This window comes from Hemitrygon akajei, chromosome 2 (assembly GCF_048418815.1).
Source record: "Hemitrygon akajei chromosome 2, sHemAka1.3, whole genome shotgun sequence".
Lineage (NCBI taxonomy): Eukaryota > Metazoa > Chordata > Chondrichthyes > Myliobatiformes > Dasyatidae > Hemitrygon > Hemitrygon akajei.
Window position 1 is genome coordinate 145397792 of NC_133125.1, and position 15941 is coordinate 145413732.

At 41.0% G+C, this 15941-nt stretch overlaps 1 protein-coding gene across 2 annotated transcripts in view; it reads right to left on the minus strand.

Annotated features, from left to right (window-relative positions):
- The window catches only part of tubgcp3 (tubulin gamma complex component 3), a 135843-nt gene that overhangs the window by 82568 nt on the left and 37334 nt on the right, over positions 1–15941 (minus strand). For both annotated transcript variants that reach the window (XM_073029190.1, XM_073029198.1), the window contains exons 7-9: positions 10129–10247; positions 7594–7719; positions 6990–7058 (exon numbers count right to left, since the gene is read on the minus strand). In XM_073029190.1, coding sequence (XP_072885291.1) covers positions 6990–7058; positions 7594–7719; positions 10129–10247 — 314 coding nt within the window. The remainder of the gene's footprint in view (positions 1–6989; positions 7059–7593; positions 7720–10128; positions 10248–15941) is intronic.

Sequence of the window (15941 nt, forward strand, 5' to 3'; positions counted from 1 at the left end):
CTTGAAGAGTCACCTCTACCTTTGAAGAGAGATCTTAACGGTCCAAGAATCACAAATTCCTCCCTCCTGCACCAGCTTCTTGACTATGCATTTAACTGCCCGATCCTCCTGTTCTTAATCTCACTAGAAAATAGCCCTGGGACTAATCCACAGATTTCAGCCTTTGAAGCCCAGCTTGAGTCACAGATGGTTTTAAATATCTTGATCGTTCATACGGTAGAGTTAAATATAGATCAACCATAATTGCTCATTCAAATTTTTATTTGGATGTCACAGAAACAATGTTAATGATATAATAATTAAGACCTTTAAATACCCTACTACTGTCCACTAACTAACCATTGCCTTCTTGTAAACAAGGCGCAAGGCCAAAACCTTGAAAGAATATTTGCTACTGACTGTAACTTAAATCCATTCTCATTCTTCAAATAATGCATTAAGTATTTATAAGAGCTATTATGTTATGCAGGGAGATTACTCCCTTCTCTACTACACAAATTGAATTCCTTATCTAAATGCTGACCTTCTGAACAGAAAATAACAATAGATCTTTTGCCAGGAACAATTGAACAACGATAATATTTAGTCTAAATTAGAAGTCCAGGAAGGTGCCTGGTTGTAAATGGCACTTAATATGATAGAGAAAAAGGATAACATGGTGATAGTTTGAGTAATTTGTTTCAGGGATGGCTCAATAACACAGAATGGTACAGAACAGAGACAGACCCTTTGGCCCAACACATCTGTACCAACCATGATGCCAATCTAACTAATTCAATCTGCCTTTATATGTTTATGTGTCTAAATGCCAAGATTCATTTATCAAAGAATATATAAGTTATAGAACCTTGAGATTTACTTGCTCACAGGTAGCCACAAAGAAACCAGAAAGAACCCAATTAAAGAAAAAAAAGAATGAAAAATAAAAAGACCAACACTCAACACACAAGAGAAAGAGAATTTTCTTTTTTTAAACTGAATCAAACAACAGCATTCTGAACCAACACTGAGTCTTCTGATCCAATTCTGGAGCAGCCTGGAGTAGGTCCTCAGCCTCGCTTGTCAGCTCACCACGTTAGCGGGCAGGGAGCACAGCAGCCGGGGCTCCCTTCATAGCCTCTGCACCATGGAGATGCCCATCATGAGGAACGAGCAAAATCGGCTCTCGTCCCAACTGACAGCCTGTCTTTTCAGTCTACCTGGGCTGGCGTTTAAATTGATCCAACAGCAGAAAAGTGAAAGGTTCTGGCACCCTGGAGAGTGAAGACCACAGAGAGCGAGCAAACTCAGTTCTCGCCTCTGATCTGGACTGGCGTTTAAATTGTCTAAATGGCACTTTGTACCCTGCACTAGGACCCAGGTACCGCTGCTGCTGACCAGACCACAACATGCAGCGACTCACCCTGGGCCCAGATTCCGTTTCCCAGCCCAATCCAACCATGCTCCTGGGCTAGTTGATTGAGCACCTTACGTTCTCTGTCCAGGCTTCAACTTCTCCTTTAGGCACCCAGAGATCCAACCTCACTCCTAGGCCAGTCGCCCAGGCATCAGATCTCCATCAGCAACGATTCTGTTACACATCTTCTCAGTTCATCCCCTTAACACGCCCTCTCACTGTCTGCGTCAATAATTTAACACAATTTACCTCAGAAAAGGCATGATGATTAGTGATGTTTTTAAGTCCGATTTCTTAGTTGTTTGACTACCAAAAACTGCCGCACACATTTGGTAGCGCCATCTTAACCGGAAGTTCCTCAGTATCGTGATCATATCTGCTTCCATCACCTCCCTAGCAGCACATTCCAGGCATACATCACCCCGTGTAAAATGCTTCACAAATCTCCTTTAAACTTAACCCATCTCACATTAAACCCATGCTTGTTAGTATTTAACATTTCCTCACTGGGGAAAAACATGACTTTTTACTTTGTCTGTACTTGTTATAATTTTACATACTTCTATCAGTTCCCCCTGCAGCCTCCAATGCTTCAGTGAAAACAATCCAGGTTTGACAAATCTTTCCTTGCAGCTAATACACTTCAATCCAGGTAACATTCTGGTGAGCATCTCTCCAAAACCGCGACATCCTTCCTGTACAAACGGAACTGTACACAATACTCCAAATATGGCTAACGAAAACTGTATACAATTGTAACATAACTTGCCAACTTTTATCCACGATGGTCCAACCGATGAAGACAAATGTAACTTAGGGCTTCTTTACCAACCTATTAACTTGAATTGCCACTTTCAGAGAGCTATGGACTTGCATTCCAAGATCCCTCTGTAAATCAATACACTTTAGGGTGCAGTATACTCTTGCACTTGATCTCCCAAAACTCATCACCTCCCAGTTCTCCAGCGGAAGGGTTAAACTCACTGGCACCATCAGTGCAATGCCTTAAGCCATTTCCCTGGAACAGTGTATCGTTTTTAGCAGGGAAAACTAATGGCTCAGCTAGTGCAACTGCTGCCACCTCACAGCTGCAATAACCAGGCTCAATGGCTGTGGAATTACCATATTTTTCCTGTAACTACATAGGTTTCCCCTGGGTGTTCATTTCCTCCCAAATCACAAAGATGTAGAAATAGTTGAGTTGATAGGTTGAAGTAAATTGTCTTAGTGTGTAAGTGAATGGTAAATTTTGGTAAACTGACAGAAATAAAATGGAATCAGTATAGGACCACTGCACTAACAAAGTTAATGGTGACATCAAATTAAAAGTAGATATCAATAAAAGATTATTGGCAGGCCAAGGGTTTGGGTTTTTTTTGAAGGAACTGGCAAGCGAGCACTAACAAAAAATTATAAAGTAGGGGAAAAATAATAGTAAGCTATCTGATATGAAAAGATAACAGCAAGAACTTCAGGAATAGAAACAGGAGAAAGTAAATAAAGTAAATACTGGTTACTTTGAGAATGAGACAGGAAATATAATAATGGAAAACAGAAATATCAAAAATTACAAATAATTATTTTGGATTGTAGAATGCAAATGCTTATAGAACATCAAATAAGAATATAATAATAAATAATAAAAGAACAAAGACAGGGAAATTTAAATCTAGCTATAAAGAAAAAGTGACTGAACAAACTAACATAGTTTGAGCCTACGAAGTTGCATAATGGGGTCTCAGAAACTAAATACCAGTTAGTCTAATGTGCATCATTGTCAATATCCTTAAATCCATTATTTAGAAGGTAATAGCAGGAAAAGTAGGACAATAAAACAGAGTTGACAAGGAAAAACATATTAGCTAATTTGATGTAGTTCTTTGAGGATGCAACTGGAAGGATAAGGGAAAATCGGCAGATGCTATGTAATTGGATTTCTAGAAGGCATTTAGTAATGTGGTGGTTGCAAGTTCCTGCAGAGAGCACACAAGGCAACTGGACAAGAGATCAGTGAAGTAAGAGAAAAGAGGATTAATGAATGACATTAGTAATTAGTGGTATGTTGCAGAGATCAGGGCTGAGATCTCAATTATTTTTAATTTATATTAATCACTTAGATGAAGAGATTGAGTGCATTGTTACCAAATTTGCTAAGGGTACAAAGGTAGATAGGTGAACAAGTTGCAAGGAATGAGCAAATGAATACAGTTGACAAACGGAATTTAATCTGGAAAATTTTGAAGCGATCAGTTTGAAGGAAAAATTGAAAAGACAATTATTTAATTGCAGTGATACTCTAAAGTGTTGCAGTACAAACTATTAGGATAGGACTCATGAAGTATTCCTAGGATCAGTTCTTGGCTCTCGATTGTCTACTATTAACATTAATAACCTGAAGGACAGAATGAAACGCAATATTTCAGAGTTTGCCAATGACGCAAAAATAGATTAACGGTCATCTTGTGATGAGGGCTTTGCAATTCTTCAACAGAATGTAGAACATTGACTGACTGGGCAAAAACCTGTAAAATAGAGCTTAACGTAGGAAGTACAAGGTAAAAGGAATTAAAAAGCACAATTTTATCTAAGTGCAGAGAGAGTGCAAATGAAAGGTTCTGAGTAATCTCTGTATTGTAATACACAAATCATAAAAATATCAGGGATATCTAACAAGTAATTAAGAAAGCAAACAGCATTGTGAAGGGATTGTCACTTAATAGGGAGGTTTTGTTGCAGTACAGGGTGAAGCCACTCCTGAGTACATCGCCAAGTTTTGGTCCCCTTCCTGAAAATAGGTTATAGTGGCATTGGAGGCTGTCCAAAAGAGATTCCCTGGCTAATTCCTGGGATGAAGTGATTGCCCTGTCAAGAGAACTGAGGCAGCTTATATCAGTTAGAAGAATGAGGGGCAACCCTATTCAAATACACGTACAGGATCTGAAGAAGACTTGACAGGGAAGTTGTTGAAGGTTCGGGTAAGCTAAAACTGTGCTTCTCTCAGACTGGTGAATCACTGCAATTCTCTATCCCACACAGTGGTGGAGACCAGATTATTATTAACTTTTTAAAGATTGATATAACATTTAAAGATCAATGAAATGGGGGTGATGTAGAATGGCACAGGAGTTGGCGCCAGCTGGATCATCCATCATATTTAACAGCAGGGCCTGGTGGCCTGCTCCTGCTTGTATTTTTGTCTTCAAAGATATCTGAGATTCCAGCAGATGAAAATAGTATACATGGAAATAGTAAGGAAGGCGGAACAAGGATCGAGTAAGGAAGGCTACTAGAATGTAGACCTTCAGTGCATGGAGTATTATTACAACGTCTAACAAGTTTACAGTACAGTAGTGAGACCACACCTGGTTTTGATCTTGACACTTAAGGATGTACTTGCACTGGAGGGAGCACTCAGTTGATTCCTTGGATGAAGGAGTTAAGATGTGAAGAGAAATTGAGCAGGCTGAATTACAGAGTCAGATAACTCTACAAGCCCTTCAGCACTTCATTTGCCTCCACCACCTCTTCAGAAACTGTATTCCACACTCTAATCATCTTGTGAGAAAAAGATTTCCCTCGGAGGCCCCTCTGATGGTCGGGGTCGACCATGGTTAATATGCCTAGCTGTCTACATAATACACAAGCCAGGGGAGTAGGTTACGGAGAGCAAGTTATTTCCCGTACAGCAGGCTCCTCCTCTGCACGCAGCTGACAAATCCAAATGAACAGCAGATTGATACAGTTTGGTACCACCAGCATCACAAGAATTGCCAGTTGGTATTAAACTCAACATAGGACTGTTTTTGGGAGTCCAATTTCAAATTTTTCTACAGGGTTTACTTCCAAGGCCTTCCCCATCAGTGGGTATAGCTGCAAAGCAGCAGAGGTCCTGGACTTATTTCCACTTGGAATAATTTAGTTATTATTATTTAATTATTTATGGCTTTATATTGCTATATTTCTACACTATTCTTGGTTGGTGCGACTATAATGAATCCCAATTTCTCTCGAGATCAATAAAGTATGTCTGTCTGTAGGTTTCAGGTCAGTTTTCCTTTTCCTAGATAGCTGCCAACAATGGATGACGAGCCCCATCCACCCAAAGATTTTCCTCAGGTCGCCTACTTCTCCTGGTAACATTATGTACCTTTGTCACCTTATTCCAAAAAGACTATGACATTGCTAATTCTTGAAAATATTTATTTCATACCTCTTACATTAACATTGAAGTCAATAGTGAATATTCCTGTTACAAATCAGTTGAATAAGAGGTTACCTTATCAGAGCATTTAAGATTTCAAAGAGGAGATGTCAGGGTAAGTTTTTTTTACGCAGAAAGTGATCAAGTGCATGGAATGGGCTGCTGATGACGGTGGCGGAGGTGGAAACGATAGAGACTCCTGGATGACTACATGGAGCTTAGAAAAATAGAGGGCTATGGGTAAAACCTAGGTGGTTCTAAGGTTTGGCACAGCTTTGTGGGCCGAAGGGCCTGTATTGTGCTGTAGGTTTTCTACGTTTCTATGATACACAGGGTGGATGGTGAAGGTTATTTTCCCTATTGGAGATTATCTATAAACCTTGGGTCACCAATTTAAGTTGGAGATAAGAAAGAATTTCTTTTCTCGGAGGGTCCTAACTCTAGAATTCTCAATCCTAGAGAGTCACAGAGGCAGCCATTGAATATTTCCTGTTGGGTAACGAGGAGGAGAAACAGGCATGGCTTCCTTCCCCCCACCCCCCCCCCAAACACTCCTGCTGGATAAACTGTTCATGAGCATTGTAAGATACAGCCAGGTCTCTTACTAAACAATGAAAACCTTTTCATTGAGCCTCACTGTCCAGCTTGATGCTGTAAAAGCTAGACTTTCGTCCAGGTATTTGAGGAACAGCAGTTGAAAGAGAACCACAGTGTACAAGAATCCATGTAGTTAAGAAAGCAATAAAACTGATTAGGAGAGAAATGAACAAATCCTTCATGTCAACAGAGAGTGTTAGCAATTTATAAGTGAGAACAAACTAGTGGAAGAACTCAGAAGGTCAAGCAACATCTGTGGGTGAAGGAATTGTTGACCCTGCATTAGAACGGTGTACTAGGGCCATGTAACAATAAATGCAAGTTCAAAGTGCCTTCAGGCTCGAAGTATAGCTTATTTAAACTATGTGCATAAACCAGTTACACAGACAATCATCCACAAACAACCAAGTTCTACCCAATCCAATATCTGCCTTCAACTTACTGAAGATCTTTAAAAACTGGCTGTGTAACCCTTACAGATCTTTACCAGTAAGGTTAATAATTCTGTCCGTAGAGTGAACATCAAGGTAAAGAACTAAATGCATGTTCTACTTCTACCAACAAAATAATCAATTCACTGATCTTATAAAACCAAACAAGCTAGAAAACAAAAGGACAAACAGAAAACAATAAAACAGAGCCTGAAGTTCCAATAGTGGACAGGAATATTGTGACGCACCCAACAAGAGCAACTGCATACAGCATCCACCCACAAGTAAGGACTATTAGAGGTGGGAGGAAGTGGTTTTGAGAAACCAGTAACTGGGTAAATGTGAGAACTGTAAAGTGACTTACCTGTGAATGTAAAACAGAGAGTAACCTGTAATATTCCTTCAGCTCCTGATGCAAGGAAGCACAAAAACTCTGAAGGAGGGAAATTAAAAAGAGGGTAAAATAGATTACCCATGATCTCACTTTTCTTCAAATAAACAATATGCTTTACATTACTGATGTAATTAATAAGAGAGAGTATTTAGGTGCACAAGGAAAAATTTCAATGTGTTTAAACCCACATGTGTTTCAGAAAGAAAATCTAGTATTTTTAGAATGAGCCACCAAAAATTCTTGTTGTAACTACACAGATAATTTTAAAAAAACACACTAACATCTAGAAGGGCACATAAATTAAAGAAATGAACACTTAATACTGATCTCATAAAGAATTTACTTCCAAAGATGAATAATTTACCAGACACAGTCATTGAGCTTCTAATAGCTCAAGCCATTTCAGGGTTAAGGAGAATAGAATAGGACAGTGTTCTGACAAGGTGACAAGGACCTAGAAAATATGCTGGGAGAGTTGGATACCCAAGGAACGTTTCCTTAATTTGTGACCTCTTTCTGGGATCAAATTTCTGTTCAGATATACTGTAGATACAGTAAGATGAATACAACATACCTGCCCCACAAGGCCAAAGGCACGATCTAAACATCTCTGGTCTGTGTATTTCCTTATTTTGTTATGAAGCCATCCAAGTTCTGCTAATCTACTCACTGTATCTCTCAGAGATTTTGATATTCCCAGCTGAAAGGAGGAAAAGATTGAATTTTTAAATTATTTACAGATACAGAATGGAAGAGTCCCTTCTGGCCATTTGAGCCATGCCGCCCAGCAACCCCTGATTTAAGCCTAGCCGAATCGTAGAACAATTTACAATGACCAATTGACCTACTAACTGGTATGTCACTGGAATGTGGGGACAAGCCGGAGCACCTGGAGAAAATCCACGCAATCCATAGGGAGGACATACAAATTCCTTACTGACACTGGGATTGAACTCTGAACTCCGACTCCCTGAGTTATAATAGTGCCTCACTAATCCTGATGCTAATACAAAACAATGCAATTTCTGGGAAAGACCACAGATGAATTATTCTCAGAGTAATAGAGCACTACAGCACAAAAACAGATCCTTCCGCCCATTTTCCTGGAATCCGCCCTGATATTCCAATAACTTAGTTTGGAGTGTCGAGGTATCCATATTTTGAAGGACCAACTTTCCAGCCAGGAAGCATCAGACACCTTCCACACTTTTGGACCTGTACTTCAATGCTTCTTAACAGACAAAAGTGCAAAGACCCATATCCCATACAGCTTAGTCTTAACATGGGAATAGAACTGGATAGCAAATCCACAGCAAGTAAATGGGTCAGTGATCGAGAGTAACCTGGCTTTGTGCACGTTGATAGATGAGATTTCAAGAGTTCACTTCTGCTTCAACTGTGAGATCCTTACCAACTGTTCCATGCAGACAATCATTATTATAACTAACTGCAATAGTCAGGGAGAACTGGTGTGACTTCTGGGTTTCAGATTCAGTGAGGGGCAGCTGAAAGGATCCTGATAAATCATACCTGGGAGCAAAGGATGCCAAGACTGCATCTAAGCATCCACTCCTCAGCCACCATCTTGTCCATTATTGCCTAGCCAAAAGATTTTGTACGAAGGCTAACATACAATTTATGAGACAACTCACAAAACACGACTAAGCATGCCTCCAACACCACCAAATAATATAATGACTCAAGTCCAAATACTCAGACAGAATCTCACTGACTGGCAAACTATTATCAACAGGAACACAGTAAATATTGGTGCCAAACTGACACAAAGAGCAAAGGGGTTACCACTGGCACAGAATACAGTAGTTAATGCACTCATTGTCCAGATCCGCATCACTCGTCGTCTGAACCCTTAGTGCCTAAGTGCATCAGTATAGACCTTTAAATCCATCAGAGTAAACTGAAAAACTGGAAACCAGCTACCTCACCAATTGGCAGAAACACAAATAGAACTTACTTTTTAATATCTCACCACCGTGTTCCTCTAGTGCAATTTGACCACCACTCCTCCACCCATTACAACCTACAGATCGCTCACTGATTTGGAGAATAATTGGACCAATGCCAATACTCTACCACTCGTTAACAAACAGGTATCCACACTCCTGAAATACCTGCAATAACCATGGCACAATCAATAATATAAAACATGGTAACATCACAGAATTGGAGACCACTGCAATATGATTAACTAGGGGATATTCATTTCTCTCCCACTCTCTTTAGCCAAGCAGCTTCTACTGTTCCAATTTGTGAACTTTTAAACACTTTATCAAAGGTTTAAGTAAATTTACCGTAAAAGTACACCTTGACCAACAGACATCCTGGAAATACTATGAAGTAATATCTCACCAATTATTCTCCTTTGTACCGACAGCAGAAGTATTGCTGACTGCTCAACTCTCAAACAAGTCCTCCTCAGAAAAAGTGTTTATATCACTGTACTGACAGCAAACGGAAGCTTCAATAACATTTATTTATTTAGTGTTTGGTCAATACTTTGTTTCTAAAATTAATACTATGCACATGCTAAAGCCAGATGATTGCCCTTATCAAACTAAACGCTATTCAAAATATTAAATTAATCCTGAAATTCCAGCCTTTCACAATCACTACAGCACCAGAAGCATGCCAGCCACAACCAAAACCAAGCTACATCAAGCCCAGTTATCACACTTCTCTTGGAGACAGGGAGTTGGTCATCAGCAGAAAATATATCAGAAACTTCATTATTTCAGGATATTTCAAAGAACTTTTGAATTATAGACTTTTTTATAACATAATCACAACAGGCAGGCAGGAAGAATTTTTCACTAAAGGGTGACTGAAATTTGGGAAAAAACTGCCCAGGGGATGGTGAAAGCCGTTTTTTCTGCTTTGTGGTAGCATGAGGAAACAATCTAATTGCTCACTGAATTTTCAGGACATTGACATTCACTTACACAATGCCTCAGTGTTTTGGAATGAAGGCTTTCACTACATTTGATACTGAATTCTGCTCTTTAACACAGAGGATTATGTGAAATAAAGGGATCAGAGGAGATCACATGCAAGAATTTATTTTTAATTCCAGTCACTGAAAGTGAATTACCTTGGAATCAATTTTATAGCAGTTTTCAGAATTACACATTTTGATACATTTGCCATCAATTCCCTGGAAGACATAAAGAATATCTCTGACCAGTGCGACCTCTGTTACTTCTGTAGATGCTGAAAAATAAAACTTCACATCAGTATCTTGCCTTTAACTTGCTCTCCTTTAACAGGCTATGTCAACAGTGAGACTAAAAGATGTTATATAGAGCACAGAAGCAGCACATGGCCACGGGCAACTGTTTGATATTTCTGAAATCCATTACCCTGCAGTGCTGAATTCAGAACAGCACGTATTCTATCTATAAAAAACATTATCACCCCAGCATACATGGCAGAGAGCTGTCAGCATTTTGCACTACGCAGTACAGACTGAAATTACAAATACCCAGCCAAAATACTTCAGAGCTCGCCTCAGAACATGTGCAACCTGTTTCTTTCCTATGTTATAAAAACAAAAACGCTAGGAAAAGCAGAAAATGTTGGAAGGGAACACCAATAAAGGCAGCCTCTGTGGAGATAGAAACAGTATTAATATTTTAGGTCGATAACCTTCATAATGAATAAGATCATCAACCTGAAATAAAACCACAAGACTTCAGAGTCAGAATCAGGTTTCATATTACCGGAATAGTTGTTTTCAGGTAGCACTACACACTGCAATGTACAATAATAAAAACAGTAAGTTACAGTAAGATGTACACACACATATATTTAAATTAAATAAGTAGTGCAAAAAGAGTTTTTTAAAAATTGGTAATGTTCCTGGGTTCATTGTCCATTCAGAAATCTGATGGTGGAGGGGAGGAAGCTGGTCCTGCAACACTGAGTCTGTGTTTTCAGGTTCCTGTACCTCCTCCCTGATGGTAGTCATGCGAAGAGGGCATTTCCTGAGTAATGTGGGTCCTTAACGATGAATGTCAACTTTTTGAGGCATTGCCTTTTCAAGGCGTCCTCGATGCTGGGGAGGCTAGTGCCCATGAAGCTGGCTGAGTTACCAACTTTCTGCAGCATTTTCCGATCCTGTACAGTGGTCCCTCCATGCCAGACGGCAATGCAACCAGTTGAAATACTCTCCATGGTACATCTGTAGGAATTTGAAAATGTCCTTGGTAACACACAAATTCTCCTCGAGCTCCTAATGAAATACAGCCTCTTTGTAATTACATCAACATGCTGGGGCCAGAATCACAGATGTTGACACCCAGGAACTTGAAACTGGTACCTTTCCACTTCTGATCCCTCGATGAGGGCTGTTGTGTGTTCCCTTGACTTCCACTTCCTAAAGCCAGCAATCAACTCCTTCTTGGTCTCACTGACGTTGTGCGCAAGGTAATTGCTGCGACACCACTTAACCACTGATTTACCTCGCTCCATACGCCTTGGCAACATCCGAAATCCTGCCAACGATAGCGTCGATGCCGTTTGAGCTGTGCCTAACCACAGTTGTGAATGTAGAGACAGTAGAGCAGTAGGCTAAGCACGTATCCTTGAGGTACACCAGTGTTAATTGTCAACAAGGTGGAGATGTTATTTCCGATCCACACAGACTATGGTATCCCAATGAAAAAGTTGAGGAGCCAGTTGCAGAGGGAGGTACGGAGGCCCAGGTTTTGGATTAGAACTGAGGGTATGATTGTGTTGAATGCCAAGCTGTAAACAGTAGCCTGATAATATGTATTACTATTGTTCAGGCGATCCAAGGCCAAGCAGAGAGCCAGTGAGACTGCATCCACTGCAGACCAATTGCGGTGACAGGCAAATTGCAATAGGTCCAGGTCCTTCCTTAGATAGGAGCTGATTCTAGCCATAACCAACCTGCCAAAGGACTTCATCACAAAAGATGCCACTGGGCGACAGTCGTTGAGACAGTTCACCCTGTTCTTCCTGGGCACAGGTATGATTGTTGCCCTTTGAAAGCAAGGTGGGAGGGCTGAGGTTGATGTGTTGATGCCTGCTGCTGGTTGTGCACAGAAGGGGGGGGGGGGGAGAGGGGGCTTGCTTTGGAGTTCCAACATTTTTCTGTCATTCATTCTTTCGGACTCCTGTTTTTTTGTGGATGTCTGCAAGGACAAGTATTTCAGGCTGCATACTGTACACATTCTCTGATATTAAACAGAACCATTTGACTCCCTGACTGCAGCAGTGAGAGACTGAAATTGACCTTGAACTCTCCTGCCAGTTGATTGGCACAGATTTTCAGAGTCTACCCCAGGTACACCATCAGGGCCTGACACCTTGCAAGGGTTCACCCTCTTGAAAGATGCTCTGTTGTCGGTCTCTGAAACATCACAGAGTCACCAGATGCTACAGGGATTTGCACAGGTGAAGAATTAGATCATTCAGCCCATCAAGTCTGCTCCACCATTCCATCATGGATACAATCCCTCTCAACACCACTCTCCCATCTTCTCCCCATAGTCTTTGATTCCCTTACTAATTAGGAACCTATCACCCTCCTCCACTTAAAATGTATCCATTGACTTGGCCTCAACAGCCATCTGCAATGAATTTCACAGATTCACCAACCTCTGGCTAAAGATACTCCTCATCCCTGTTCTGAAGAGACACCCTTCTATTCTGATGCTGTGCCCTCTGGTCCTAGACCACCCTCCCCCCCACTATAGGTAACATCCTCTCCATGTCCACTCTGTCTAGGCCATAGACCAGATAACCCCAATAGGCGGACCGCAGGCCAGGTCCGGACCGCCAGAACCAAATGTCTGGACTGTGCCAACCCATTGGCACTTACGTGAACTCACCTGCCATAACATGTAAATAAAGCGCGTGCTGCTCTAATTTATCTTAACTTCATCCCACACCGTACACTTGACCTAGAGCGCTAGCGTGCGACCTACTGCTTCCCGGTCAAAGCTGAACCTTTTGGAGAGAGACATTCACGGGAGAAAGTTGCACTTTCCATGTCTGCAGGAGCATTGCGAGAAGGACGAAATGTGGGAGGATTCCGGTGATGAAGGATTTCGTGACAAACTTGGCAGAAAACTTCAGGGAACAATTTGAAAGCTCCCCTAAACTCTCAGGTGACATCCTCCTCTTCCTGAGACAGCCGTTCTCCATTTCGGCTGATGACCAGTGGACTACAGAGGCCAAAGGGCTGGTGCCTTCTATAGATGAGGCAACTCTTCAGATGGAGGTCATGGAAATGGGAACATCTGATTTGCTCAAAGCACAACACAAGGACGTTGGGGTGAGTGACTTTTGGGTCAACGTGGTTCCCCAAGCTCAATTCAAAAACACGAGAGTTATTGCAATGCTCCTACTCACACTGTTCCCCTCCACGTACATATGTGAGACACCGTTTTCTTCAATGAACTCTATCATGAACCAGGACAGAAACAGACTCTCCAATGCACATCTTGGCCAGTGCCTCAGGATCACCACCACAGAACACAGGCCCGACATCAGAAGGATGGCCTCATCCCGTCGCTGTCACTTATCTCACTGATTGGTGAGTGAATCAATTTATTTTTGTCTATTTGTCAATCTTATTGTGGTATAATAATATTACAACACCAGTAATACTGATAATTTCATTTATAGCTACACTTCATACTTCAAATGCCACACAGCTTAATTAAAAGGAACAAATAGATTAAATGAGAGAACAGAAACAGTGGAAAAGGCAGTACTACTAAAACTCTATGTAGAAGAGAAGTGGTGAAGACTACCATGTTTTTGTGTGCGCGCGCGCGTGTGTGCGTGTGTGTGCGTGTGCATGTGTGTTTGTTTTAAGTCCCAGATGAGTTCTCAATGTGACAGCTGACAATTGTCATAATTAAATGGTTGGGTTTGGACTTATTTTGTTACAAGAGTGCATTTTTTTTTCTTCTGTGACCCACAACACAGGTTTTGAGAATCCCAGGCCTAAATTACTACTACTACCACTAATAATAATAATAGTAATTACAGCAACAACAACATCTGCCCATAAACAACTTACTAGCGCAATGAAAAAAACCCTGGACATTTTGGCCCTTGGCATGCATGACATAATTTGGCCCTTGTGGAAAACTAATTGGAAAACCCTGCCATAGACCATAAAACTCTTGTTTAACATCAACTCTTTCTCTCTACTGCTCAACTTGTTGTCCACTTCAAGCACTTCCTTATTCCTTTCTGCTGATGGCCATTAAGCACTTTCACTGCTTGGCCAATAAAATCTTGAAGTCCATAAGGCATGGGGAAACACTTGCCCAGGTACTGGTAATATCATGTCTTAGAACTCTGAAAGTAATCAGACACTAGGCTGGGAACTCATGCCTCATGCCTTCAGGGGATGGAGTAAGGAAAGAATTCCTTGACCAGCAGGGACATCGAAGAGCAGATAGGGAGGCAGATTCTGGAAAGGTGTAATAATAACAGGGTTGTCATGGTGGGAGATTTTAATTTCCCAAATATTGATTAGCATCTCCCTAGAGTAAGGGGTTTAGATGGGGTGGACTTTGTTAGGTGTGTTGAGGAAGGTTTCCTGACAATATGTAATTAAGCCTACAAGAGGAGAGGCTGTACTTGATCTGGTAATGGGAAATGAATCTGGTCCGGTGTCAGGTCTCTGAGTGGAAGAGCATTTTGGAGATAGTGATCACAATTCTATCTCCTTAACCAGAGCATTAGAGAGGGATAGGAACAGCAAGTGAGGAAAGCGTTTAATTGGAGAAAGGGGATATATGAAGCTATCAGGCAGGAACTTGGAAGCATAAATTGGGAACAGATGTTGTCAGGGAAATGTACAGAATAAATGTGGCAAATGTTCAGGTGATATTTGTGTTGTGTTCCACATAGGTACGTACCAATGAGACAGGGAAAGGATGGTAGGGTATAGGAACTGTAGAGTACAAAGGCTGTTGAAAATCTAGACAAGAAAAGCTTATGAAAGGTTCAAAAAGCTATTTAATGATAGAGATCTAGAAGATTATAAGGCTAACAAGCAGGAGCTTAAGAATGAAACTAGGAGAGTCAGAAGCACCATGAGAAGGCCTTGGCGAGCAGGAGTAAAGAAAACCCCAAGGCATTCTACAAGTATGTGAAGAGCAAGAGGACAAGACAAGATGTGAGAGAATAGGACCAATCAAATGTGACAGTGGAAAAGTTTGTATGGAACCAGAGGAGGTAGCTGAGGTACTTAATAGTACTTTGCTTCAGTATTCACTATAGAAAAGGATCCTGGCGATTGTAGGGATGACTTACAGCAAATTGAAAAGCTTGGGCATATAGACATTAAGAAAGAGGATGTGCTGGAACTTTTGGAAAGCATCAAGTTGGATGAGTCACCGGGACTGGCCGATATGTACCCCAGGCTACTGAGGGAAGCGAGGGAGGAGATTGCTGACCCTCTGGCAATGATCTTTGCATCATCAGTGGAGATGGGGAAGGTTCTGGAGGATTGTAGGGTTGCAGATGCTGTTCCCTTATTCAAGAAAGGGAGTAGAGATAGCCCAGGAAATTATAGACCAGTGAGTCTTACTTTATGAACATTTGGAGAAGCATAATATGATTGGGAATCATCAAAGGCAGGTCATGGCTTATGAGCCAAATGGAATTTTTTGAGATTGTGACTAAACACATAGATGAAAGTAGAGCAGCAGATGTAGTGTATATGAATTTCAACAAGGCATTTGATAAGATACCCCAAAATCTTGTGTTTAGGATGGAGACTGGAACAGGTACAGTATACATAAATGATTAGAATGAAAGTGTAGGAGGGCAGATTAAGTTTGCAGATGGCTTTGCTTTAGATAGTGAGAAGGGTTGTCAAAGGTGTTCAATCAGAACATGTGTGAGATGATAAGG